The sequence below is a fragment of the Apostichopus japonicus genome, chromosome 8, assembly GCF_037975245.1.
Source record: "Apostichopus japonicus isolate 1M-3 chromosome 8, ASM3797524v1, whole genome shotgun sequence".
NCBI lineage: Eukaryota > Metazoa > Echinodermata > Holothuroidea > Aspidochirotida > Stichopodidae > Apostichopus > Apostichopus japonicus.
The window spans coordinates 9337918-9365076 of NC_092568.1; the positions used below are offsets into that span (position 1 = coordinate 9337918).

The 27159-nt window shown below is 34.7% G+C and overlaps 1 protein-coding gene across 9 annotated transcripts in view; it reads right to left on the reverse strand.

The window, feature by feature from the left end:
- LOC139970621 (synaptosomal-associated protein 25-like) overlaps nt 1–27159 on the reverse strand; it is a 147763-nt gene that overhangs the window by 36098 nt on the left and 84506 nt on the right. For 5 of the 9 annotated variants that reach the window (XM_071976470.1, XM_071976471.1, XM_071976472.1 and 2 more), the window contains 2 exons: nt 12363–12404; nt 5768–5816 (listed from right to left, as the gene is read on the reverse strand). In XM_071976470.1, coding sequence (XP_071832571.1) covers nt 5768–5816; nt 12363–12404 — 91 coding nt within the window. Of the gene's footprint in view, nt 1–4567; nt 4617–5767; nt 5817–12362; nt 12405–19475; nt 19666–27159 lie in introns of those variants that run through there. The other 4 variants (XM_071976473.1, XM_071976468.1, XM_071976476.1 and 1 more) reach the window with 3 other exon arrangements.

Here is a 27159-nt window from a genome sequence, read left to right on the forward strand (position 1 = left end):
ATACAAACATTTAAAGGGACACAACACTACATATGATTATGTAAACTCTATCAGTGTTATTAAAATGAACTGAATGCACTGCTAGTTTAACACATACATTCTTTATACAACTAATCTAGGTTATTACAGCATTTTCAAATTGGCTTCTTTGGATAAGTTTCTGTAAATAATTAGTTCAGCTAGATATAAACATTTAAAGAGACACAAAACTACATATGATTATGTAAACTCTATCAGTGTTATTAAAAGAACTGAATGCACTGCTAGTTTAACACATACATTCTCTATATAATTAATCTAGGTTATTACAGCATTTTCAAATTGGCTTCTTTGGATAAGTTTCTGTAAATAATTAGTTCAGCTAGATATAAACATTTAAAGAGACACAAAACTACATATGATTATGTAAACTCTATCAGTGTTATTAAAAGAACTGAATGCACTGCTAGTTTAACACATACATTCTCTATATAATTAATCTAGGTTATTACAGCATTTTCAAATTGGCTTATTTGGATAAGTTTCTGTAAATAATTAGTTCAGCTAGATATAAACATTTAAAGGGACACAAAACTACATATGATTATGTAAACTCTATCAGTGTTATTAAAAGAACTGAATGCACTGCTAGTTTAACAGAACATTCTCTATATAACTAATCTAGGTTATCATAGCCTTTCCAAATTGGCCTCTTTGGATAAGTTTCTGTAAATAATTAGTTCAGCTAGATATAAACATTTAAAGGGACACAACACTACATATGATTATGTAAACTCTATCAGTGTTATTAAAAGAACTGAATGCACTGCTAGTTTAACAGAACATTCTCTATATAATTAATCTAGGTTATCATAGCCTTTCCAAATTGGCCTCTTTGGATAAGTTTCTGTAAATAATTAGTTCAGCTAGATACATATAAACATTTAAATAGACACAAAACTACATATGATTATGTAAACTCTATCAGTGTTATTAAAAGAACTGAATGCACTGCTAGTTTAACAGAACATTCTCTATATAACTAATCTAGGTTATTATAGCCTTTCCAAATTGGCCTCTTTGGATAAGTTTCTGTAAATAATTAGTTCAGCTAGATATAAACATTTAAAGGGACACAAAACTACATATGATTATGTTTGTCGATTTTAAAAATAACATGTTGCATGCTGTGTGTTTTTATAAATATAAGGTACACTTATTATGGAATCTCTACACAAGGGACAAAACATGTAGCGCCCACAGAATACCACTAAATAAATGGAACGACCTTTTTGGGACTGTAACGTCTAACTCTGTTAGTCTGTGTACATACTACTCAACATTTCACCTTATTTCTTTCTTACCAATCCTACAGGACACATACAATCATGCTTGGGACATATATCCCCACCTAACTGTCATAATAAGATTCAATATTTCATGAGCCCTTGTGCCAATTAACTACCGTTTTCCCCATCGCACGGTAACTTTAATACAAGACACAGTCTCGTAAAACCCCCTTTTACGTCACATACTGACATGCCAATTCTTCAAGGCCATTTGGGTATTTTCAGAATTGAGCAATTCCTGTCAACCAAGTTGTCAAATATCATAACATTCGATGGTATTTTTTCAATCATTTCCGTCACTGTTTAATGCGTAAAATTTAGGGATTATCGTTGAGAAGGTTCAAAACTGCCTAACAAAAAAACAAGAAAACCCAAAAAATGAAACCAACTTTACCATATCTGATCATTAAGCAGAGATCTACATGTGAGGGATGACAGCTTTAACTAACGATGTGATTGCCAGGTATATGTCTCTAGGTGTAAAATATCCCATAATATCTCCCTAAGTCTGTTTATTGATCAGAGGAAAGGCTGTCACGACCAATCAGCATGCATCTCATCGAAGAGTGCTATTTTTTTTATACACAAAGCAGAAGAAATTCTGAAGACAAAAAACATAAAACAGCTGTAACTCTTTCAATTTCTCTCGCCAATTTGTAGCTAGCCCACACCTTCACGTTACATAAACAGAATTTAGCTATGTATTTTGTCACTTTGTCGCTCTTTAACATCACAGGACATGTTTAAAAATCTGGAGGAACGTCAGTCTAACACTTCAGGACCGAACGTTAGAAGCTAATAGCTTCATAGATCTATCAAACTTTTCCAGCACAAGTGCCAATTAGCGTATACCCTGCTTTCCATTTATATATATATATATATATATATATATATATATATATATATATATATATATATATATATATATATATATATATATATATATATTAGAATCAGGGCTGATCTGACATTGTTATTAAACGCTGATGTCTGGCTACGTCATGTGTGACATTTTGGACGACATTAAGTAAAAAAGTTCAGAGACTGTTTAATACCAAAGGTTAATTGATTAATTAATCAAAGTGAACTGGGCGATAAGTGAAATCTTACTTGTTATGAACAACGAACCAGCTACAGTTATGTTTTAGGCGTTAAAACTGGACCAATTTGAGTACAAATGTAGTATAAGTAGAGTTCAACTGTTGGGTGGAGATAGGGGTTAAGCACTTTAATTGACAATATTCTGTTCATCACACTATAAATTCAACTATTGCATAATGGGATGTGCAGATCAACTACAAAAACACATTTATAATTGACAGAACAATGTATTCAGATATCCAATACTGTACCTCCCCCGGAACAAACAAACACACTCCCACCCCCTCCCCCCCCCACCCTCTTTAATTTAGGTCAGTTTTTCTGAGATTTTTCCATCTTCTTTGTAACATTTGAAAAATTGGGAAAGACACATGACTAACTTTAACTGAAGGCAGCAAGTTTACTGTCTATAAAAATTCTACCAAATTGATGCAAAATTTGATAATTCTCGTATCATAATCATAGTTGGCTGTTATAGAATCATCGGGGACTCTAAATTAAGTTACCTAAAAATACATCAAATAAACAACAAAACTACCGAAGGAGGAAAAAAAATAAGGAGATGACTTGTCCCTTTATATCAGTTCACGATCACTTGTCAATTAGAAATATTTTGAACATTCGGTTAATTCGACAAAACGTATCACGAATAGGAACGAGGGATGTACGACATACACTCCTTAGTTAAACTGACTACAATTCCATTATCAAACAGTTAGTACGATTCCAAAGGGGGAGAATGTAGATGTCACATCAAGCACAAGAAAGGGATAAAACAAGGAGAACAGAATCTTCTCTCGATCGTTGTCATGATATCTCTTAGCAAATCGGACAGAATCTGTCGAAAGCAGTGTTTTGCGTTTGGTCTAGAGACTGTATCGAGAGAAGGGACCGAGGGCGCTGCAGCAGGCTGTTTAGGGCATAATCGTTTGGTTCTGTGCGGTTTTCACAAAATAGGCACAGCCTAATCTCTATTGCTTTATGTTGATTCAGCCAAGCTGCAGGGGATTTTGAGGCCTGCTGCAGCCTTTTCTTTTTGAGACTGCGCCCTAAAGAGAAAATCAACACTAACTACATATTAATTGCTCAAATATACGAGATATTAATTAATCAGACCAAGGCATCCACCCTCCTAGAGGTCTTCTTTGTTTTTTTCTTTTCTTTTCACAGAATGAAGGTTAATGAGCAAGTAATAAATGACTGTGTACTTGTATAAACTCATGAAAAAAATCCATATCTGCATTAAAATCCAATATTTGCCTCATATGTTATTTGAAATTTGCAAGGAGACTAATTTTAAAACCCGATCACAAAGCTATCGAACGAGTTACTTTTCTATAGGGATACTTGTGGTGTCTAAAAGGATTCAATTTTTTATTTTTTTATTAACATCGACTCAAAAGGCTGCTTTAAAACACGCAAGGATGGAGACTGAATAAATTTTAAAAGGTTAATATACTGAAGGGAGGAAACGGAAGCAGTAGCTTTCTGACGAGGACGTCGAAACAAAATGCCCGACTATCAAAGAGAAGCCTCGATCAAGCTTCGAAACAGCCACCAGCGATAAAAAATTAAGATACGGTTAGTGAAGTCACCACTCTGAAATTAACCGCGCAAGTCCAAGATCTGTAAGAGTTTTTTTTATCCCTTTTTGTTGTTGTCGCTTTCTATATGCATTAATTTTTGGAAGGTATTTTTGGAAATTGGTTTCCATGAGGATTTCTTACATAATATTTCTCTGATTCTTTTTGCCTCTTATTTTTATTTTTTAGATTTTGATTGAAAGTTTCCAATGATCATAACAAAATTAATATTTACAGCAATCTTCTTCTCTTTTCATCATATTAACTAATTTGGAGAGATTACTGGCTGCATTCATGTTTCGACAGATGTTACTGCTTTACAATCCAAGGTGCTTGAGAAACTAACAACTGGGTTAAGATGGGTGGAAACATTGATGTGGGGGAAGTAAGGGAGGAATTGAGGAAGGGTGGAGGAGGGGACAGCTAGGATTCACATAGAAAAGGATGACTAGTGTGGGGGGGGAGGGGATAGGTGGGAACACGAGGGATCAAGGGATTGAGAAAAAGACAAGGATCATCAAAAATGACATCAAACTGGAGAGCTAATTGGTTCACCTCCTTGCTCGTCAAGAGCAACAAGAGTCCGGATTGCATCTTCCTTGCTCTAATGATTGGATCGGAAAGGTATAAAAAAAAAGGAAAAAAAGAGAGAGATAGGAGGGGAAAAAAAATAGAAAAGAAAAATGATGCATTTGAAAAGAGCTTGTGCATGATAGTACATCCATCACCCCAACAGAGAAACCCTCGGCCAGGTCTTGAAAGTATGTCTCTTCGTTAAAGCCTTTTTTTGATGCCCTCGTCACTTCTGCCCAAAAAAACTAGCTCGGGCAACTGTCGACGGTTTATCATCCAAGAGATGGACTTGAAACCGTGGCAAGTCGTAATTACATGTTTCAACTATTTTGCTACTCCCATATTTCATGATCATTTTCTTTTATTTTCTTTATTCTTTCTGGGTTTTTTTTCTTCCCTTTCTCATTTCTTTGGTTTTCTTGTGATGGTTTCATCAATATTAAAAAGATCAATACAGTTTTATCTCTATCACTATTTGTATTAAAATGCCTTTTTTTTTGTAAGGCTCAAAAATATTCAGAAATTCAAAAACTGATATATATATATATATATATATATATATATATATGTATTTTTTTTGGGGGGGGACAATTTTCTTACCACAAAGAATAATGCAATATACATTACAAAAGGCGAGAGCATAGATTTTACTCAGAGACATGCTTTCAATGTGATGAAATGCAAACTGCCACCATTTTCAAGCATATATAAATATATAGTTAGCCCAGAAATGGAATTCTTCTGGTTTTGACAAGGAACATTCAGGAGCTTCACTTGAAATTACACTGAAGAAAAAAAATATGCCAAAAAACACGAGCAAGCAAAATACAAACTGTTTTTGCTCTATAAAACGTGTGTGACATTCTGGCAAAATTAAGTGTGATTTAAGAATCAGTAAAGCATTGCACTGAGTTTTCAAACTATAGTACTTGTTTAAGAGTGAAAAGAATACAAATAATGCCTGTCACACAATTTTTTTAATTTAATTTTTTTTTGGGGGGGGGGATAAGTTTACACCATTTTTAGAAACTGCCGTACAAGCTCCTTGACATTTTTATCAATGTATAATTAGTGGTCCTTTGCAGTTCCAGATGAATTCCAATTCTGTTTAGTTGATTTGTGTTTAAGAAATGATGATGATATTTGTCACCTTCTGCTGCACCCTTGTGCTTTGTATCTTACCTCCTTGCTCATCCAACATTACTAAAGTCTTGATGCCCACATCCCGGCTCTAGAGAAGGGAATCCAAACATGTTTAAATTGCAACAATTAATCCACTGTCTTACTCTGTCACAACACATCACAATTAACGGATAATAATTAACTATCACGTAAAATAAGAGAAAGCCAATCAGTAAAAATGGTGTAAACAATATACATTTCGCATTTACACATACATGTTTATATATGTAAATATATATATACTGCTAGTTGTGTTTATCGATTTTGCAAACCATGTACCAGTCAATCAATTCAGAAAACAAAGTACTTGATTGATGAATTAATGAAAAGCAATCAATACATTTGATTTAATTCAATCAATTGATTAAATTAATCAGTCAATAAATTTAAGTCAATCGGTATCTATCAACTCATTTGATCAAGTAACAAATTAATCATTCAATCAACTAGATAATCAATAAGTCAATCAAATGGGTGATCAATATTAAATCAGTCAATGTATCCATCAAGCAATATCAGTTCATCAAATTGGACAATCATTCAATGAACCAAGAAATGAATCAAACGATTAATACACCGGTCAATCGACCAATGGGTTTAACCACTTCAATCAATGAATGTTTCAATCAGAAATCTATATATGTTATAATCATCTATCAAGTGATCAGTCAATCACATAATCAATCAATCAGCCATTCCTTTCAGCCAATCAATCAATTGGTAAATGAATCCAATGCAAATTCAATCTTTCAATCATTCAATCAGTTTATCAATCAAGCAGTTGATCCCTAATTAGTCAAAACATTTGACATATCAACGTTCAATAAAACATACAAGCAATCTTCCACAATATCAAATCAGTTTTCCCTGTACACAAATACCCTGTGGAGGGAGAGGGGGGGGGGGTTGATGCAGGAATGGGGAAAAATAGTATTTATGATTATAACAATATTAAGTTGGAATGGACAACAAAACAATTATTGTGAGAATTAATAGCAAGAATTAATAACTCTCACTTTAATTCAGGTTTTTGAGTATGTTCTGCAACTTTCCAACACCTATACCGATTATGATGTACTTCAATAACTTTATTTCCATCACATGTACCTTTATACAATGGTTCTCACAATAAAGCAGCTTTTTCAGCTCTGAGACTTCAAGACGATAAATAACATTTGTTATGGCTATATAGATATTATCCTAACACATATAGCAACACTATAAAACAGAATCAAGATCAGAATCAAATACCTTGCATTAAGTTTTATATCGACATTCCTGAAAATCTTGCATTTAATTTATCCCATAGAGTGGTTAGATTTCTCGAATATACCCAAAAATTCCCCCCCCCCACTACTGTATACGCCATATCCTCGAAGATCCATTTATAGAGTACAAAGTGCACACACAGATTTAAGCAACGATGACGTAGCCCCAAACTGTATCAATCAAATCCGCCACACTTCGAGCACGACACGAATATGAGACGTTTTCCTAACAAATCATATTAAAAACGATATTAAAAGAAATAAAAAAAAATAAAACGGGCAGATGACTTCCTCATCCAGCCCTGCCTTATAACAGCATCTTCAACCGTTTTCAGAACCACTTAAAAAAAGGAGCCAAAAAAATTTCAAGCTATCCTTTCAAATTTGGGTGGGAATCGTAGATATCAACAGACATCTTAAGAAACGTGGTTTCTCTAAAAATGCACTTTTCCGAGTTTGACGTCATTGTGAGGTAAGTCAGGATGATTTATTTATCGTCGGGCTATTACAGTTCCTGAGAAAACAGCGGCTTTTTTTTTTTGTGTTTTTGGTCTCCTTTCCTTTCTTCATCTTCTTCTTTTCTATTTTATTTTTGGTTTTTTTTTGACCTCTTACGTCTTCATTTTTCCCTTCCACCAATGATTTCTTACGAAGATGTAAATCATGATCCGACGTTTGGCTAGTCTTGGATGAATAAGCACCATCGCAAAAGGACTTGATATTTTTAAAACAACGGCGTTTAATCGTTTAAAACAAAGTATACACCCACTATGCATACAGGAAACAAGAATATGTATGACGGTGTTAATGAATGATTGGCATGGGAAATACTGAAGAAAACAAGTTTCGAAAAGCAGCAGACATTTTTTCATTTTGGTCGACAAATTTACAAAGCTCCTTTCAGTATTACTCAGTAATCAAAAAATATATGATCAAACTAAAAAAAATTATCAAAATGCAGTTTATGTGATGGACAAGGTAATCTTTTCAACACTAATTTACTATTTTCATCCAGACACATATTTATATTATATTAGCCACATCCCTATTATAAAATGCAAACTGGATATATTGAGCCCCCCCTCCCCCAAAGAAATTAAAACACTAAAACCTTTTTTCTTCAATGTGTGAAATGCATCTTTGCTATAGTCGATTTTAAGCTTAATGAACTACACATTTGTTAATTATGGGGAATTTTACTATGGAATGGTTTATGGCAAGAGACGGAATCACACCATTCAAAATTCAGCGTGTGCTGCTTGAAGACGCAGACATTAAGCTGTTAGAGACCTAACTTATACATGTAGCTATACTAAGTCCATCAATTCCTTGCTGACGTCACTTGCTTGCGTTGGTTGTCTGCAGCAGCGTTATAATGATGGTTTGTTTACGTGATAAATCAAACTTTGTGACCTAGACAGGGAGAAAGAGGTTCGCTATTATCTCTGTTTGCATCAGAGCAACTTTTTCAGAAGACTTTAGGAGAAACTCAACAGATGCCCTTACATAAATCAACTGCTACATGTCACACAGGGTTCAATTTTTGTGTCATTCACAGACCGCACCGTGATTCACCTGGCCTAACTGGGGTCTTGAAACAAGCTCCACATTTGGCACCTTAAACGATATTAACATCTTTTCACAACGAACAGGAAATGTGATCATCGCCTTCTGCAAAAGTACCTCAACCGGCTGGTGGTTCCTCTGGTGCTAAGGGCCCAATGGCACACTAGTTCAGAGCCTGTAATCCGGCAGGCCAATCTACCGATGACCCGGGCTGGCCTCAGCCCAATACCACTACTAAAATTGTGTCCCACAAATTTTAATTCACCCAGGCAGAGTAAATCAAATCATTACAGATGCCATAGGTCAGATGGGACATCTCCAATCCTCTGTTATCCTCCGATTTTGCAAACTTTCCACATTTTTGCACACGAAATTGACCTGTAAAAAACCCTCAATGAAATTTCCTAGACTTTTTCTTGCATAACATATAAGACAATGCATACATTTGTGGATACACACATACATACACGCACACATACTGTATCATCTATGAAGAGACTGATAAAAAATGACAGCAATTTGACTGTTAATGAAGCAGCTTTTCGTGTTCGATTTGATACATTTTTTGTAATGTTTTTCGATCCCATGAAAATGTATCTCAAATATAGTACAGCTCGCAGCTTTGACTACTGTATAGTCAATTTGCACTTTAGGAGTTTAGAGCCAAAAATGTCAAAGCTTTAAGAATTTGAGTTTTAAATTCGAAAAGAACTGTCTTAGAGATGAAATGTTGAGAATTGAATACCGGCTCTATCTCACTCGCTCATTAACATACAAAATTTGATAAAGAAATCTAGGAGGGACGTTTGGTGTCTAATAGTTTAGATAATACGGTGTCTAGTAGTTTGCTTAATTCCGATCTTATTTTGGGAAGCACTTGATTTTTAGGGTTTCGGTAAGAATGACGACCAAATGCAAAAAAAAGCTGCTTGGAATACGGTCATTTCCGTTGCCTTGGAGACAAATTTGTTGATGTTTTGGTTTGTTATAATCTCAGCTGTATACTTGATACAATACGTTTCAGCTAAAATGTTTATGCATGCATGTGCATTCCATCCCTTTCTTGGTTCAACAAGATCAAAATCACCTCATGGAATGAAATATAGAAATATGCTGGTCGTCTATTATTGGCTGTTAACCTTCGTTCATTTAACGCCTCCTTCATTGCAACCCATATACCTTACTGAGAGAAATAAGCATTTATTTATTATTAAAGGAAACCAAACCAAACCAAAGTCTTTGGTCTATGGGGAGATATGCAGTATGGGAAGATCCCTATGATGTTTAACTTTCCCAAAAAGCCTGGAAAAAAATCCTACTCCATTTGGGAGAGAACACAGTTTTATGAATAACAGTTTTATGAATATTCCTTCATCTATAGGACTTGATCAAGTCTAAATATGACATCATCAAAATAACAGGTTTTTTTCCTTCATATTTATCAATTTATAGTGTTTTACCCTTTCGATCTACATATGGGTTTCTGCGAATGTTAAATCTAAACACATTGAAGTTTTGACACGCCCTGTAATGATGGCATTAATTGGTACGCACAGCTGTCAACAATGATTATATGTAACTTTTGAATATTAAACAAGCAAAAGAAAGGGAATTATTTAAGTCAACAAGGTTTGACATCTTTGGGATAGTACAGTTAGTACCACATCACTTGTTTACAAAATGGCTGGGCATTCCCCCAACACTACTTTCTAAAACCAAATCTCACAACAGAAAGCATGACTTTTCTTTATAGCATGTTTGAGGAAGTTTCCAAATTGATAATAAGAAGGAAAAAAAATTCATCTACATCTCTTATATAAAATAGAAAAAAAAATATCATGATTGAATGAATGAGTTTGCTTTTCCATTATTATGCCCTCTCTATCTACTAACGAATGTAACTAGGAGAACTAAATTAAGCCCCCTTGAAAATAATTGATTTGGTAAGTTATGGCAATTTGGTGGCATGCAACTTCCACCTGCCATTCTTATTTCGGTGGCATGCACTTCTGCCTGCCATTCTTATTTCGGTTTGCAAGATACCAAAATGCTAACAGGAAACTAATGATTACTTAACATACAAAGTAACCAAAACAATCTTCATTATACTGATGATAAATTTTTACTTCATTTTTATACTGTTCCAAACCAAGTTTGCCTCAAGAGAAATTAAAAGACAACCCACTTCACCTGTTTTGCCTCTAAAAACAAGATAGGGTATAAAAGAAACGGATAAAAAATAAAAATAATAGTTCCATTAACTACTTCAGCTCATATAAATATCAAAACCCTAATGAGTCAAAAACCATTACCCAAAACAGCAAATAATAAATAATTAAAGAAAAGGAAGGAAAAAAAGAAGAAAAAAATTCTCCAAAAAAAGGAAAAAACATTAAAAACCTGAACTTTTCCCTCCCAGTCATTTTATCTCAATAAAAAGAAAAAGAATAAGAAAAAATATCAAAAACTCCCCCCCCCCCAAAAAAAAAAAAAATGTAAAAACCTGAACTTTTCCCTCCCAGTCATTTTATATCTATAAAAAGAAAAAAAGAATCAGAAAAAAATATCATGGAGGATAATACCCACGCTATTGAAATTAGGCTAACTGTTGCACTTACAGAAGAATTCTCTTTAAGTACCTATCCTTATGACCTTATCCCCAGGATCACGTTATACAGCCAGCGTGAAGATTTAAATGCATTCCACCCACACATAAACGATGACTTGCTGTTACAGCAGGCGTACTTACTCCCTAGGTTATAAAATTCAGATATCAGAGAGAGAATGAGAGTGTGTATCTTTATATGCAACATCAGCCTACACACTTGGTCTGCCATAATCTTAGCACTTTGTGTGACACACTCTTAACGCATCAAAAGCTGTGCAAGTTACATCTTTTAGCTTTGTTTTGCTTTAATTATGATCTTTCTGTTGCAAGTGAACGTTTGGGTGGTGGAGGAGGGGCTGGTGGGGGGGTAGGGCAGGAGGGTGGTGGCAAGAAGATCAATCCCAATTTCATTCACACAGACAATGGGACAGTATTACCTATAAACCTTTAAATTTTGGAATATATCCGTAAAATGATAATAACAATATTAACGATAATTATAATTACATAGCTAGTAATAATAAAGGGAGCTAGGGCTTCAGAGATAGGTACAGTAGCAGGGCCCTGTCGACCCCCCAAGCCTCCATCTCCAACCTACACCAAAAAGGAAACATGATTCTCAATGAGATGTGTTGTGAGTGATTATTTATAAACATGTGCAATGCTATAATTCCATGTTCCTTTTGATGTTTAATATATAATTGATGTATAATTTGATGTTTAAATATAATTCAATATTTCACCCAAACCAAAACGAGAGAGAGAGAAAGAAAAACCATTAATTATCAGATTGTTATAATACAACTATCGCAATCGTTCCAACGACTGAGCACATGTTAAATACTGTTTAATTGCAAATGAACCCTGTTGCAGTAATCGTAGAATATTCTATAAGATCTTTAAATTGATGATATATATGTACTGCAAGGGTTCATGGAGAGTTTAAATGGTAAAATCAGCACAAAGCATCAAAAGTTGAATTTATGTACACCCACACAGGGTTATAAGGAGGGAAATAAAAAGTCACAAGTAGACTACGTAATAAAAAAAAAATAATAAGACACGTACATGAAAAGTAAAACAGAAGAAGAAGAAGGGGGTGAGGGAGACCTGATCAAGGATGAAAGATGACAGAATGTAAGAAATAATTTACCTCTTCTGACATCTGCAACATACGCCTCGTACTCTCCAATGACTGTAAGAGAAGGAAAGGGAACAGAAAAGGTCAGGGTTAATCGTAAACTGTATTACCGATATCGTATTTAAAGTGTCAGGACGTAATCTCCAGGAAGTAACCTTTACAGAACACCTCCGAGAGCTTATAATTACGTTAACTATATCATTCTATTTACGAGCCTATACATGTACCAAGAAATGCAATTTTAAAGGTATCATATAGCCTCTCTGTCACCTTCAGTGAATGCTTTTTTTTGTGTGTAGGTGGGTTGATTCTACATTTTGAAGATACATCCATTTATATACTCTTCATGCAAATAAAGGTCATTTCAAGTCAATATAGAGAGCCACAGACAAAAGGTGGAAAGAATCTATGTGGGAGAAGGTAACGTACGTAAACTACCTACATACGTACTTCCTGTTCGCCCGAGGCATACGCAGGAGCAAATAACTTTGTAAACAACTCTCCTCTGTGATATCAGACAACATATAGCTACATCAGAACATTAAACTTCCTGTATTAATCTGATTAGTAAGGGAGGGAGGGAGGGAGGGAGGGAGGGAGGGAGGGAGGGAGGGAGGGAGGGAGGGAGGGAGGGAGGGAGGGAGGGAGGGAGGGAGGGAGGGAGGGAGGGAGGGAGGGAGGGAGGGAGGGAGGGAGGGAGGGAGGGAGGGAGGGAGGGAGGGAGGGAGGGAGGGAGGGAGGGAGGGAGGGAGGGAGGGAGGGAGGGAGGGAGGGAGGGAGGGAGGGAGGGAGGGAGGGAGGGAGGGAGGGAGGGAGGGAGGGAGGGAGGGAGGGAGGGAGGGAGGGAGGGAGGGTAGGGAGAGAGGGAGGGATTATAATGATCCATCCAAAAGTGAGCTAAACTACAGACTAAAACTAATGGTTTATGTCCTAAACCTAAACTCATCTTTCCCACGCAGTACATATTTTGGTCATTTTGAAATTTGCTAACTTTTTTGGAAAACAAAAAAATTCAGAGGGATCGACAACCAGACAAAAATACTTCAGAATTGTCCTGTGATGTGTGTACGGGTATCTCCAAAATCACCTTTCACCGTAGTTGATTTAATACAATCATGACATTGTACATGCATTGCATATGAGGCTAGATGGAGTGCACCTTCTTGGCTCCTAATTGACGCACAAGGAAACGATATGGGCCTCAATATAGGTTCAAAGCAGTTAGACAACTGAGGTAAGGGAGTCGCTCCATTATCTGCACAGCTATCATATATACTGATTGAAGTGAAGGCTGAATGACAAATTAAACAGATGTACTCACCAAAGAACAACAACAAAAATCTATTTTGAAACAGACAGGAATATGGTATTGGAATATTGTACAACAACTTGGCACAAAACTGCAATTGCATAGCTCCCCCATTCGATATTAAAACCCTCAGTTTTGCACGGTTATACTTTCATAGCTGACTTTTTGTAGTGCCGTTTGTAGTTGTACAGGCCCAATATTCATGGCAAAATGTGCCCAATATGCATGGCAATGTGCCCAATGTGGCCATTTAATTGATTCCATTCAAATCTTACTGCAGAAGCTGTACAGTTGTAGCAGAGCTTCTCATAGCATGGAATAAATTGTTAAACATTATACAAATTGTATGCATAATGGTGCTTTACTTACAAGATGGCAACAGGCAAATCCTTGCTTGAACTTTAACAGATATATGTACCCAACATTTTCTAATGCATTTTTTTTTGGGGGGGGGGGAGAAAGGGGGGCATTAAAGAAATATTGGTACTCTGCATGTATGTACTTAATAAATTAAAATAAATTATAATCTATAACATTTAGATTCTTTCCAATTTCCTTCAGTTTGCATAATTCTACATATATGGCATGATCAGCATAATTAATGTATAAATGAAATAATAATCCAGCGTCAAAATTGGAGGCTTTAAAATATGCTGCAGGAAATATGTATGTGGGCATATGTGCCACAAGGCATATATATATTTTCTGTTCAGTAACAGGGACAGCATCTTAAAATACAGTACAATGTGAGAACTCTTTTCACAGATTACACACTTAAATACAAACAGATCAAACTTAAAAATTTGTCTGTTTGTACCTAAATATGTCTCCAAATATGTCTCTAATAACTAAATTAATTTGTCAATAATAGTGCATTACCATAACAAAATTGTTATTTCTACTAATTAAGTGAGTTAATAATTAATACAGTTTGCTAACTAAAAAACAGGAAAATGTAATCAATGGATGTATATCCATGACTATACTTTGCCCTAATTATTCTCTTTTTTTTAATATCAATGTAACAAAATACTGGAGTTATATATATGTATAGGTGAGAATTAGTTGCGACTAGTGGAACACTAGTACTTAGTTGTTACTCAGAGTTTCACGCGTTGAGTGATCATCAGACAACTGTATATATATATAAGTGTATGTATGACGGCAGAATTTGTAGAGTGAAACTAAAAAGTCAAGAGATTTGCCAGGAAACAGTCTTAACATTTTTCAAGAGGCTGATTTATAAGTCTTTATATATGTATCCACCTCTTAAAATGACTAAATTGAGGCAGAATTTACCTTTTAACCTATTGAAAATATCTATTCCCTTTATGATTACTTTTAATTTGTCCAATTTTTCCCCCTCTTTTCCCCATTCTCCCTTTTCCCCTCTTTCTCCAGAATCTATCGAGTTCTACCAAATCAGAAGATATTCGCATCCAGTTCACTACAACAATTTCAAAGTTTCTGTTTATCAGTGCTAAATACATTGACGACAAGTGAGGACGTTTAGTTGGTTTCGAGAATTAGATGTATGTTGGCCCCTGCAATGATGCAATCTGACATTTGTTTCGAAATGTCAGTAAAATGGCAAAGATATGTGTTGATGCGGTTGCTCACCAGAATGACAGGTAGAGCCACTGTAATCATTTAAGTTGTAAAAGCTAAGTTCGGCCTGGAGCATTTCTTTTGAGTCGTTTCACAGGAGAATCTCCAAACGTCACAGAATTCGCACAGTCTATCGTATAATTCAAAGATTCTAAATGGCTAAATTCTTTCAAAAAATGATCTGAAATGTATTAACTTGTGTAAATTCTGCAATTGGTTTGTTTATTTGACACTTTACTATTTTAGAATGGTTTCCCTACCTCCCACTTTCTACTATCCTGCATGCATTATTAAGTTCTCTCCACATCTTTAAAAGGAAAATACATTTATCATTACATATCATTCATCAATAAAATAACCAAACTTGAACCAACCAACTTTATATATATATATATATATATATATATATATATATATATATGTATTTCTATATATATATATACATATGCAACAATTAAGATATATTTAAATTAATGATTAACTTTAGAAGGAAAGTCCAGATGAAAAATTATTCATGCTGTTATCTCCAATACGGTACTTAGGAACTAAATGCATTTCACCAGTGCGATGACGCTTAGAATGCGTTCCTCTGTCACATCAATCAAAGTAAAGTCTCCTCTGGATAATCCTTTATAAAGAACTAATTGTCCTGTCTTTACTATCACAAAACTGGCAAATGGCACTAGATGAACCTGTCCTACTGGCTCTGCTAAGCCATTAACACACACTTGGATATAGAAACAGATCATCAATTGTCGTTAACTTTAAATGATCTAAGGCAGAGACGGGCTGACTGTATTACTAGGTGTGTGTGTATATGTATATGTATATATATATGTATATATATATATATAGATATATATATATATATATATATATATATATTTAAGGATGACTTTTAGGCACCAAATTAATTTGAATATCATTTTGGAGAATATTAGAAAACACTTATTAATTGTACTCCAACATGCTTTTCTATAGCACTTTTAATTTGGGAGAATTTATTATTGTTCTTCTTCTTCTTGCTGTAATTTATGACCTTCTGAACATCTGGGGGTCATCAATGAAAGTGGCTGGAATACTCAGTCTAACACCCAGACCATTTAGCTCAGTCCCTCCGATGTATCGCAGAACTCAATGGGACAACATAATAGCATGTTTACAGTGTATTACAGATTTGTCAAGGACAAAACAATGTGTTTAATGTCCTCCACTGATATGCTCTGTTGTTCAGATGAAGTTATTAAATAACATGATTTTAGTTGAGTTCTTATAATTTATGTACAATGGCTATAACATTACCATTTAGTCCTGGAGGGAGTAAAAACAAATGAAGACATATATGGCCATATATATATATGCTATGAATTTAAACATTCAGATAATGCATTACCCACAAAAGTGTTAAGACTTTACTGGTGTCCCATCATTTACAACAAAACAACGATTTGGATGTATCAAAAGTAAACTGGACAAAATTCAGTTAAGCAGTCTACAGAATGGTAGATTTATCAGGAAGAGCAAACACATGGGTGGTGACCAAGAGGGTACAGTGCATACTAATATTATCTAACTACCTATCTAGCTAGATAGCTAGCTGGCTAGCTAGCTAGTTAGATGAAAAAGTGCAATACTTAAGTAGAGACAAGTAAGCAAAGCATGAATTACACTATTAAGATACATTAGTGACCAATATAAGAAATCATCCTTTACAGAAAAATGAGCTCATACAAGCTCATAGGAGCTAATATATGTTCGTTAGGAGAGTGATGGCTTAATTGCCACAAGTTCGCAGCAAGATTGTTTCACTTTCAAATGAGCTCTGCAAACGAGCTCATAGTGTCTTAAACAAACTTGTTGTACCTCCTAATTGAACTCACATCTTCATAAACCAAGCTCGTGGACGTGCTGACCAACTAGCACCAGCTATGAACGAGCACGCTTTATGTTATACAATTAAACTATGAAAATGAGATCAAATCTTTACATAACAAGTTTGCTAATGTACTGGCAAGCTTGCAATACAACAAACATGAGCTTGCTGCACGATATAGGACAATATTATGAAAGTACAGTCAAACTCAATTCCACATAGCCATATAAGTAGTCTAACTTTTTCTCCTTTTTCTTTTCTTCATTTAAAAGATGACACCTTTTCAAGTGTGTGCTAAAAGTCAGGATAGATTTTTATTGGCAGAAACATTTCACTATCTGAGTGAAAAGTTGATATAGTACTAGGTAAAAGGGGGAAATTGCGAGCATTTTCCACTGTACGGGTTTGAAAATTAAATAAATTTAAAAATTAATGTCCTGACAAGCACCAACAGTTATCGTAACCTTGCAAGGTGTTTTGTGCCAAAGTTGCATAAGTTAATTGGCCACGTTTCCAGGGGACATACCCCGCATCGCTAAGAGCAGTAAGCTTCAAACGTCTGCATTAGCACTTTATTAACCTATAATACTTGTCAAAATTATGTAAAGTCATTTTTTAGCTGATTAGCTCGCTGTAGAAGACATACTGTAGAGCACAAACTTTCAACACAGCGCAGGGATTGCAAATTTAAAGAGAATGATATAACTTTTATAATTTAGGAATAAAAAAGTACAGTTAATGTCGTGAGAAGACTATGAAGTCACATCTTCATAACAGCAAATTATATCTTTGATCTTATACCTGGGATGATCAAGAAATCATGAAATTATGAAATCAAATAGTTCGTTTAATTTAATACAACCTTCAGACTGCTGAGACCAACAGTTATTTTTTTTTACTATTTTTATTATTAAACTTGTTCATATACATGTGTTTATCACTGCTTTTGCCTTAATTCTCATTATTTGTACAATATTAATCACGATTTGAACGATACAAAATAAAATGAACCAAAAAATGCAGAATTATTACTTGCTGTTATGACAAGTTGCAGCACCAGAAATTTCCAGAGTGGGAATAGCTGGGAAAAGGGGGGAGGGTAAAGGTGGATGGCAATTAGAAAACAGTTTTGGGGGCAATCGTTTAGGAAATGCAAAAAAATTCACCGATATAAAAGTCACTACATTGCAAATCACATGCAAATTTCCCACATCCCTAATTCCCCCATTCCCGCATTCACCCATTCCCGCACTCCCCCATTCCCGCACTCCCCCATACCCTTGATGCCGCATATACCACTGTTCAACAACCCAACCTGTCGACCTAGTTTTAACACTTAGTATGGCTCAGCAAATCAACCACAGCTGTTAGAAAAAAAAATGATCCTTCTTTTACATCAAAAGGAATCTAAATGATAGAATAATTTAATATCATTTTCCTGTTACTGGTAAGCTTGGTGAAGAATCAAATTGAAACAATCCAACCCGAAAGTATTAGACTAATGTGGTTGTTATATATTATTTTTTCAAGCTGCAGTACATGCATAGAATAGCACTGTTAAGACTGTATCAAGCTCAGCTACGGAACACACAACAACATCTAAAAAAATACGTATACAATTGACCGAACTATATGCTTGAAAAACAATTTCGCTCAATTTCCACGAAAATTTACAACGATACTATTCCATCGCATTTCCAAGCCACCTTGAGCCAAAAAACAAAAACAAAAAATCCTAACAATTTAAGTTTGCGAATTTAAAAAAATAATAACCAACAAAGTTTTAAAGTTCAATCTGCATTTTCATAGGAAAAAAAACACAACAAGAAAACATATTACATCCTTGCAGTTTACTACAGTTAATTCAAAAAGTTAAATGTCCTTCAATTCTGGGTCAAAATGTATCATGAATATGCAAGACCATTTACATATATTTATATATATATATATATATATATATATTATATATATATATATATATATATATATATATATATATATATATATAGATATAGATATATATAGATATAGATATCTATATATTTTTATTAAATGTGAGTGATATGACTAGAAAACAAAATTCAACTCAGCTTTATTTAATTTTCTTTCTCTAAATGCAATCGTGGAGACAGTAAAAGCATTATAAAATTACGATTAAAAACTGTTACTGGAGGGAGGGGAAAAAAAGAATCCTTTTACAGCAATCTACTCCTATAAAACAATAATACCGTGTAGTCCATCACTGCATCATAAAATCACGAGTAGATGTGACGCTAAGATGGACAGAGATGTAAGCAGAGCTCAGCATTAAGGTTTCTTACTACGCTGAACTCACATTTCGAGAAAGCCTTCTTTCCATGTACACAGACAGTGTGATAAATGTGTCATCAACATCTTCTTCCATTATTATCCCTCTCCAGAGAATCAAATCCACACAGGGAAAGAAGAAGAGATGCGTCCAAATTCTCGACCAAATGACTGCATGTCTCACTAGATGATGAGGCCTGTTGCCTCGGTCGGATAAAACAGATCTCAACGACGTCGGAGTATCATCCTAGTCAAGATCGAAGCAAATGCAGGAGCTCGGCGAGAGGAACACACACACACGCAAAACCCAAAATAATAAATAAATCAAATGAAATAAACAAACACTGGAATGATCGTTCCTTCATCAGACAAACTAAAATGCCTCTAGAAATCTCCCGGTCTGACGGCTTTAAACACAGAGTCTTTCGTGTGGATACGAGCAACCAATCCAGCCTTATTTGCACTATCTTAGACAGAACATGACAGGTTAGATCAACAGGGCTCTGGTCGGGCGACGATGACAATCACCGATTCAACCTGTATATTCTAACGCAGCAGCGACGTCTATTCTCACACGTCGTCCGTTCGTCTGTGGATCGGTTTTGTAGCGTTTCATATCAAACTGATACATTTTCTTGTCAGTTTCTTGTAAGGCATTTTGAGAATCTATATCTGGTAATTTAAATTGTCGGGGAAACTAACGCTGACAAGTCAAGGTGAGGGTCGGGTCAAATATTTCTTCCGCTAATATTTACAGTTGTAAGCCTTTTGGAGTGTTTTGTTTATATCAAGAGTCAACCAGGCAAGATAAAAATACAATGGTTCTCTTTGTAACAAGTAAATGCTATACATAAATATACATTATTCTCTGAGTGATAGGATAAAATTTGTCCCTCACCAAAAGGGTACATAATCTTTAAGTTTTATAGTAGCTGTTGACCAAGGAAATTTAGTGAGGGTCATTGAAGAAAGCATTGTATTTTTTTTTGGGGGGGGGAGGGGGGAAGTAAATTAATTGTACCTTGAATTATGTTTGAACATAATAATCAATAAGTCTCCTTAGTTGACACATGTGTACAAAATCCTTGTCAATTTAATACTAATATTTTTGTTGCAGTATGTATATGAATAGTATCTCTCTACCCAGCATGCATTGGCTTCATCTGCAGCCTACGGCAAACCGTGCCAGGGACTTGGTGTATTTTTTTGTTTCGGAACTTAATTGCTAAGTGCAATACAGTGGCATTGAGGACAAGGTCGGCCCTGGTGAAAAATATGCTACTATAGGCCCTTGTCTTGAAGTCTTCAGCTTTGCTCAAGTATGGTACGAAAATGAGGATAAATTATTACTAATTCCAGATTTCCATGGGCCTCTGCTTGGCCCTTAGCCACTACCCACCTCCCCACCCCACCTTAACCTTAGGATGCCAACCTTATCAGGCTTGCCGCAATATGTAGTGGTCATGCATCATGGAGAAGAGTAGATTGCCTGATGCCACAGATTTGTAGGACGGGTGTTTTCAATAGGTTTATGTTAGCTCATGTTAGCTATGTTAGCTCAGTGGTTAACGCTGGTGCCTTTCAATCATAAGGTCCCGAGTTCGAGTCACTCCAAGATTAATGTATGTCGTCCAGTTACAGAGTTGTTGAAAATTGACAATTCATAATGATGAACGTTAAATATGAATCTAAGAGACTGACTTCGGTCAGCTTGCGGCTTTGATAAGCCAATGATGGCTTCTTCACAAGTTCCTGCTTGCAGGAGGATCTAATATACATCCAATACATACATCCATACATACAAATATAGGGCTAACTTAATGTTGTCTGTTCAGAATTCCATTGGTAAATGAAATTACTTATTGGTTAATTCACTGAATTCACCCACTGCCACATCAAACTTAATGATCTGCATCAAACTTAATGATCTGAATTCGTTATCAAACTGTACTTATAAATAAAATAAATAAAGCGAATGTTTCTAATAATTAACCAAAAATAAAGTTGGAATTAGGGGAGAGGATAGGTGGGGGAAGGGGAGGGGGAGGGGGTTGACAATATTGAAAATTATTGACTTTATATAAGTGGATTACACTCATCTAAAACTCATCTAAATTTCTTCCTCTTTCTTTACAAATAAGCCAAAATATCCTACAACTTAGACATCTCGATCTCCCGGGTGATCCATTTACCAAATAATTACTGTTCAGACCGTATCCTACGTATATATCTAAACCTTTCCATGATTTCGATCCGCATAGTCGACCACGCATGGAAGACTCCTTGCTTAGGTTGCTAAATTAACATTCACATTTCTTAATACTACTTTAATAGTGAAGGGCAACAGTTACGTTTAGTGTTAACAACTGAGAAGTTGCACAAGAGAGGCAGGAAGTTTAGTCTGGTTTTTGATGCCAGAATGCTATATGTGCTTGACTAGCTATATACTCTATATCCAGTGCATCAAATAAATTGTCATTCTCATAGCACTATCTAGACATATATATATATGTCAGTTACTATAACAACACATCACCATAAATTATGGGATATTTTGTGCAGTTTATGGTTAAAATTTGAAAACATTGCATTGATATTGAATACATTATATTGTACAGGGCAGCTATTTATTTGAATCAATTTATTTTTAAAGTGGAGAAGTTAGAAATTCTTTATTCTCATAAAGAAATATTATAGTAGATTATTGTAGATTATTATATTGCAATGTCAGTGGAATATTAGACTTTAGTTAATGTATAGTACAGAATAGCCACTGATCTGTATGAAATCTTACACAATTTGTAACTTAAACAGTCATTTAAAATATAGTAATTGTAGTTTATAACCTACAGTACATACCATGGATCTAACATAGCATTAGACTGACTATATACACATATACACTAGATTTGATATTGTTCAGAGATTACCTCCGACATCAATTCTTTGCAGGGAAAAAAAGAAGACAGGTTGAAAAACTAAAAACACTGAACTACAGTATTCTATGTTATATATGTGACATTGATTACATATTAGATAATGTTGTGGAAACGAGCAGAGAAATGCATGGCTTTGCTCTGTTTCATTGTCTATAACTTCCCACTCAGGGTTTCATTATTCATTTACGTTATATATACAATAGATAAAATTGTATCACATTAGATATGATATTACACACAGATCACAGCCATTTATTTGTGTACAGTTTTATACTGTTTGGAAACTAGGGCACTGAACTATTCTAAGTTATGTATATATCTGACATTGATTAGTTATTATTGTATTAGTTAGAGTAGATTTGATTTTACAAAGAGATCACATCCATTTATACCTACAGGTCTAGAGGTTACACTGTTCGGAAAACTATCTGAACTATTGTTATATTTGTTATATCAGACATTGATTTAGATTAGATTTGATATTACACACAGATCACAGCCATTTATTTGTGTACAGTTTTATACTGTTTGGAAAACTAGAACACTGAACTATTTCTAAATTATGTTTCTGATATTGATTAGTTATTATCCTATTAGCTAGATTAGATTTGATTATACAAAGAGATCACATCCATTTATACCTACAGGTCTAGAGGTAATACTGTTCAGAAAACTATCTGAACTATTGTGATATTTGTTATATCAGACATTGATTTAGATTAGATATGATATTACACACAGATCACAGTGATTTATCTGTGTACAGTTTTATACTGTTTGGAAAACTAGAACACTGAACTATTTCTAAGTTATGTATATATCTGACATTGATTATAAGTTATTATTTTGTTAGCTAGATTAGATTTGATTATACAAAGAGATCACATCCATTTATACCTACAGGTCTAGAGGTTATACTGTTTGGGAAACTATCTGAACTATTGTTATACTTGTTATATCAGACATTGATTTAGATTAGATATGATATTACACACAGATCACAGTGATTTATCTGTGTACAGTTTTATACTGTTTGGAAAACTAGAACACTGAACTATTTCTAAGTTATGTATATATCTGACATTGATTATAAGTTATTATTTTGTTAGCTAGATTAGATTTGATTATACAAAGAGATCACATCCATTTATACCTACAGGTCTAGAGGTTATACTGTTTGGGAAACTATCTGAACTATTGTTATACTTGTTATATCAGACATTGATTTAGATTAGATATGATATTACACACAGATCACAGTGATTTATCTGTGTACAGTTTTATACTGTTTGGAAAACTAGAACACTGAACTATTTCTAAGTTATGTATATATCTGACATTGATTATAAGTTATTATTTTGTTAGCTAGATTAGATTTGATTATACAAAGAGATCACATTCATTTATACAGTACCTACATGTCTAGAGGTTATACTGTTTGGGAAACTATCTGAACTATTGTTATACTTGTTATATCAGACATTGATTTAGATTAGATATGATATTACACACAGATCACAGTGATTTATCTGTGTACAGTTTTATACTGTTTGGAAAACTAGAACACTGAACTATTTCTAAGTTATGTATATATCTGACATTGATTATAAGTTATTATTTTGTTAGCTAGATTAGATTTGATTATACAAAGAGATCACATTCATTTATACAGTACCTACATGTCTAGAGGTTATACTGTTTGGGAAACTATCTGAACTATTGTTTTATTTAATATATCAGACATTGATTTAGATTAGATATGATATTACACACAGATCACAGTGATTTATCTGTGTACAGTTTTATACTGTTTGGAAAACTAGAACACTGAACTATTTCTAAGTTATGTATATATCTGACATTGATTATAAGTTATTATTTTGTTAGCTAGATTAGATTTGATTATACAAAGAGATCACATTCATTTATACAGTACCTACATGTCTAGAGGTTATACTGTTTGGGAAACTATCTGAACTATTGTTTTATTTGTTATATCAGACATTGATTTAGATTAGATTGATACACACAAATAACAGCCATTTACCTGTGTACAATTTTACCATTTTTGGAAAACTAGAAGATTATGAAAATGTATGACTGATTTAATACACAGATGAAAAGGAATCAAGCACATACCTGTTTATATGGCCCAGACATAAGGAACCACCATGCTCCACTTAAAGACACATTTGAAAGGGACCTGTAGCTTGTTAAACTACAAAACATAAACCCCATAGCTCTATTTTTCACAATTTCACATTACAAGCTATACCTACTTCAATAATTTCCCATATTACAGTCCATTGGTGGTAATAATTAGTAAATTCTTATCAAATTTAAACAGTTTCTAATCTGCATTACACATCGAAAGAAAGAACATCAGTAACATCTCTCCATGCAGAACACTTACAGAATCTAAACTCAAATCTACTAAAAAGTCGTTCCATTTTGAAACGAAACTTTCAATTGGTGAGAGGCACTTACTTCCTTACATATTAAAGCACAATAGGAAATAAAAAACCCAATGTATCAAATTCAAAGTCAGAAAGAACTCACCCAGATATCCCTACAGGGTATTGCCGACCAATCGAAAGAAAAGATCAAAACTTAAGACAGAAAAAAAAATACGCAGCCATTTTACCTCTTACTTTCCTCTCCCATATGTGCTTTTCTTTTCCCTTTTGGTTTTGCAATTCTAATGATGACATACAAACAAACAAAACTAAACACATCTGAAAAGTGAGCCTCTCTTGTAAAGATTCTTGTTGTCAAGCAGATCGGAGATGATGATAAAAACAAAACAAAAAAACAAGACGGACAAAAGACAAAAACACACAATAAAAGACAAAAACAGAGAAAAAGGAATAATTGGTAAATATTTACAGATTTGTTGAGCTTGTGAACTAAGGCACACAGCTGTTCAGCATCAGAATAAGTCCTATGCATCACTGCGGTGCCCTCGTCTCAACCCGCTGGAAGCTATAAACCCGTTAGACCAGTTTTCCGAGCCATTCGTAAAAATAATTCAAACTCAAACTGAGGAAAACTGAGACGGAGAGATGTTTCTGCTTTAAAACAGCGATATGATTTGGTTCCTTCAAGGTTTCTAGCTGTCCACGTCACATAGCAGTTGTTATCCATGACTTGTTTACTTCGATCAGTTTATCTCTCTTAATTGTTGTTAAACTATACTCCCCTCATGATCAACAAGGGGAGGAGGAGGATTGCATACAAAGTTAAAATATATCAACAACGCAACGCATTATGGGATCTTAATGGCAGAAGCACAAAAGTAATCATGTTTACAACGAATAAAGACTCTTCTTCTTTCTTTTTGTTCTCTTGTGTTTTGAAATGTGTGAATAATACAGGTTGAAAAGGGTAAGGACAATAAACTCTCAAGGTAATTATCATTTACACAAATGTTATTGTTTCAAAATGATCATAAATATTTAGCAGGATTATAATGATAAACAACGAAATGAAATAGAAGAAACGACATAACCAAAATTAAACAGAAAGATATCATCAGCAGATTTATTTAAACTGACTCAGGAAAATGTAAATTTTTTAGAGAAAACTAAAAAGTGTCGTCTAGAATGGGTCCTGGTTGGACCAGCGTTACCTAATCACCATCATTTTCGCCCTGGGCTACCATCTAAGCTGTATAAGACTGTAGACCTGTACAGAGAACATGGCTTACCAACCTTTAACTGGATCATGTAGTTTTTATTTCGTTGTTATCATTATAATCAGGACTGCTAAATATTTATTATCATTTTTACAATAACATTTGTGTAAATTATAATTACTTTGAGGTAAGTCACTCCTCATTGTCTCTCTAGATGTTAATAACATCACGATCGTACGGACACAGTCTCGATGTGAGGGGGACTGGGGTTGAGAGTGGATCGAGGGGTTTGGTATCGAGGCTCTGTCTTGGAGGTGACTTATCTCAACAAGTGACTAAGATAAGTACCTTAATACTTTAAGTCACTGGGAATCCCTATTTCAACATTTATTTTTCCTTTCCACGTGATTGCTAGTTAGATGGCCGCAGTAACTTACCATATGGTTCAATCTATCGCCTACCTGTACACCAACTAAAACTTAAACATGAAAACCGCCCAAAATTGAAAGTGACACTTATTGGGCCACAAAGTAAAATTGACAAGAGACAGCACAATGAATGCCAAAAGTTATTCAGGTGGCTACTGGCATCCACTGAAAAGGACATTTCTACACACTTTGGTTTTGGTCAAGGGTCATTGACCGGTCACTCAGGGTGTACAGTGCTAACAAGGGAAGCAGGTCACTTCGCCCAACAACCATTTCCCCCAACTGCCATTTCGCCCAACCTTACCATTTCGCCCAACCAGCCTGGTCATTTCGCCCAACCAGCCTGGTCATTTCGCCCAACCAGACTGGTCATTTCGCCCAACCAGCCCGGTCATTTCGCCCAACCTTGATTAAATATGATACATTTGGGAATTGTTAACGTTACGGAATACGAACCGAATATTAAGGAAACTTGAGGATGGATCAGTGTGTTAGGGGTTTGATAGTAAACGTTCGAATATTAAGGAATATTAGGGAAACTTGAAGTCCTTTACTTTGTATAACTTAAGTAAGGAAACGTTCGGGAATTGTCAAATCAAATTGAACTAGTGAAATAGAAACAGTGATATTATTCCACACCGATTCCCCTTTGTTTGTATGATACTATAACTTCCATTGTATGCGTAACCCCCTAAAGTAGTGTAATACTAC